Consider the following 1646-nt stretch of genomic DNA (forward strand, 5'->3'; position numbering starts at 1 on the left):
TCAGATGTGGGTCAGCGGCACCGTTCCGTTGACGGCAGTCCCGGCGCCCTGGTAGTGCTGGTGCACGCTGTGCAGGCGGCCGCCCGGCAGCGGCGAGGCGGCGTCAGCCGCGTCCCCGCCGGGCGGCAGGTACATGCTGATCATGTCGCGCAGGTCGCCGAGGCACGCGCGCTGCGAGTGCGACGCGATGGCGGGCGGCGGCGAGCTGGGCTCGGTCTTCACCACCGTGCCCATGGGGCCCAGGCTCATGGCGGCGGCGGCCGCGGCGGCCGCGGCGGTGGCCGGCTGCTGCCCGTAGGCGGCGGCGGCGGCGGCGGCGGAGGGCGCCATGCCCCCGTAGCCCGAGGCGGCGGCGGCCGCGGCCGCGGCGTTCATGTAGCTCTGGGCGCCGGGCGGCATCATGGGGCTGTACTGCAGGCCGGCCATGTCGTAGCGGTGCATCTGCGGCAGCGCGGGCGGCGGCGGCGGGCTGCTCATGGTCGCGGGCTGCGCGTAGCCCAGCTGCTCCTGCACCAGCGAGTACGCGCCGTTGGCCCAGCCGTTCACGTGTGTGTACGTGTCCAGGCGCTGACCCACGCCCACCGGGCTGCTAGCGGCGGCGGCGGCGGCAGCGGCGGCGGCGGCGGCCGCGGCTCCGGGGGGCAGTAGGCCGCCGGGCAGGGAGTACTTGTCCTTCTTGAGCAGCGTCTTGGTCTTGCGGCGCGGCCGGTACTTGTAGTCCGGGTATTCTTTCATGTGCACGGCGCGCAGCCGCTTGGCCTCGTCGATGAACGGCCGCTTCTCGGCGTCGGTCAGCAGTTTCCAGTCGGCACCCAAGCGCTTGCTGATCTCAGAGTTGTGCATCTTGGGGTTCTCCAGGGCCATCTTGCGCCGCTGCCCGCGGGACCAAACCATGAAGGCGTTCATGGGCCGCTTCACCCGGTCCTGGTCACTGCCCCCGCCGCCGCCGCCGCCGGCGCTCGCGCCACCGCCGCTGCCGCCGCCTGCGTTCGCGCCGCCGGCTGCGTTCGCGCTACTCTTGCCTGCGCCGCCCGGGGCTGCGGGGCCGCCCGCGCCTGCAGCTGGGGTGGGTGGCCCCACGGGGTTCTTGAGTTCAGTCTCCAGCAGGCTGTACATGGCCGGGGCGGGAAGAAGGTGCGCCAGGGTGGCGGGAGGAGAAGGCGCTCCCGGGGCTGGAGCGGCCACGGTGAAAAGGCCTGAGGACTCCGTCGGAGGGACGCTTGGGGGCCGGTGGGCCAGCGGGTCGGGCAGGAAGGGCAGGCTTGCCGAAGTGCTCCGCGCCGAATCAGCAGGAACCCGCAGGCTACTCGCACCTGATGCGTTGTCTCGGGCTGGTCGCATTCGCAGTCTGGCCGGGCACTCGCCGGGCCTCTTATATACCTGCTCGGATACCCCGGGGTTGGGGCTCGGTCCGCCCCTCGCTCCCGGGAGGCCCGGTGATTGACAGGCTCGCAGTGGTGCGCCCTGGCCAATCATCACGGAGCCGCCGTTCGGCCCCGCCGGAAAAAAAAAGTTCGGGGAGTCCTTTCGTTCACCCCCACGCCCCTCTTGGGCCCGGTGACGTGATGAGAGTTATTCAGGAGGCGGGAGTCCCGGGGAGCCGCTCAGAGACCACCAATTAGGGTCTCAAAAAGTTTGAAAGAACG

At 71.6% G+C, this 1646-nt stretch overlaps 1 protein-coding gene across 2 annotated transcripts; it reads right to left on the minus strand.

Annotated features, from left to right (window-relative positions):
- On the minus strand, positions 1 to 1341 carry SOX3 (SRY-box transcription factor 3). Of its 2 annotated transcripts, XM_057538566.1 has the most exons (3): positions 1047 to 1116; positions 326 to 983; positions 1 to 244 (listed from the first exon to the last, which is right to left on the minus strand). In XM_057538566.1, the coding sequence occupies exons 1-3, from the start codon at positions 1114 to 1116 to the stop codon at positions 1 to 3; spliced, it is 972 nt and encodes a 323-aa protein (XP_057394549.1). The 2 variants fall into 2 exon arrangements, with proteins under 2 accessions (XP_057394549.1, XP_057394548.1); XM_057538565.1 differs by having other exon boundaries at positions 1 to 1341.
- Between the last annotated feature and the right edge of the window lie 305 nt (positions 1342 to 1646).

Source organism: Balaenoptera acutorostrata, chromosome X (genome assembly GCF_949987535.1).
Source record: "Balaenoptera acutorostrata chromosome X, mBalAcu1.1, whole genome shotgun sequence".
Lineage (NCBI taxonomy): Eukaryota > Metazoa > Chordata > Mammalia > Artiodactyla > Balaenopteridae > Balaenoptera > Balaenoptera acutorostrata.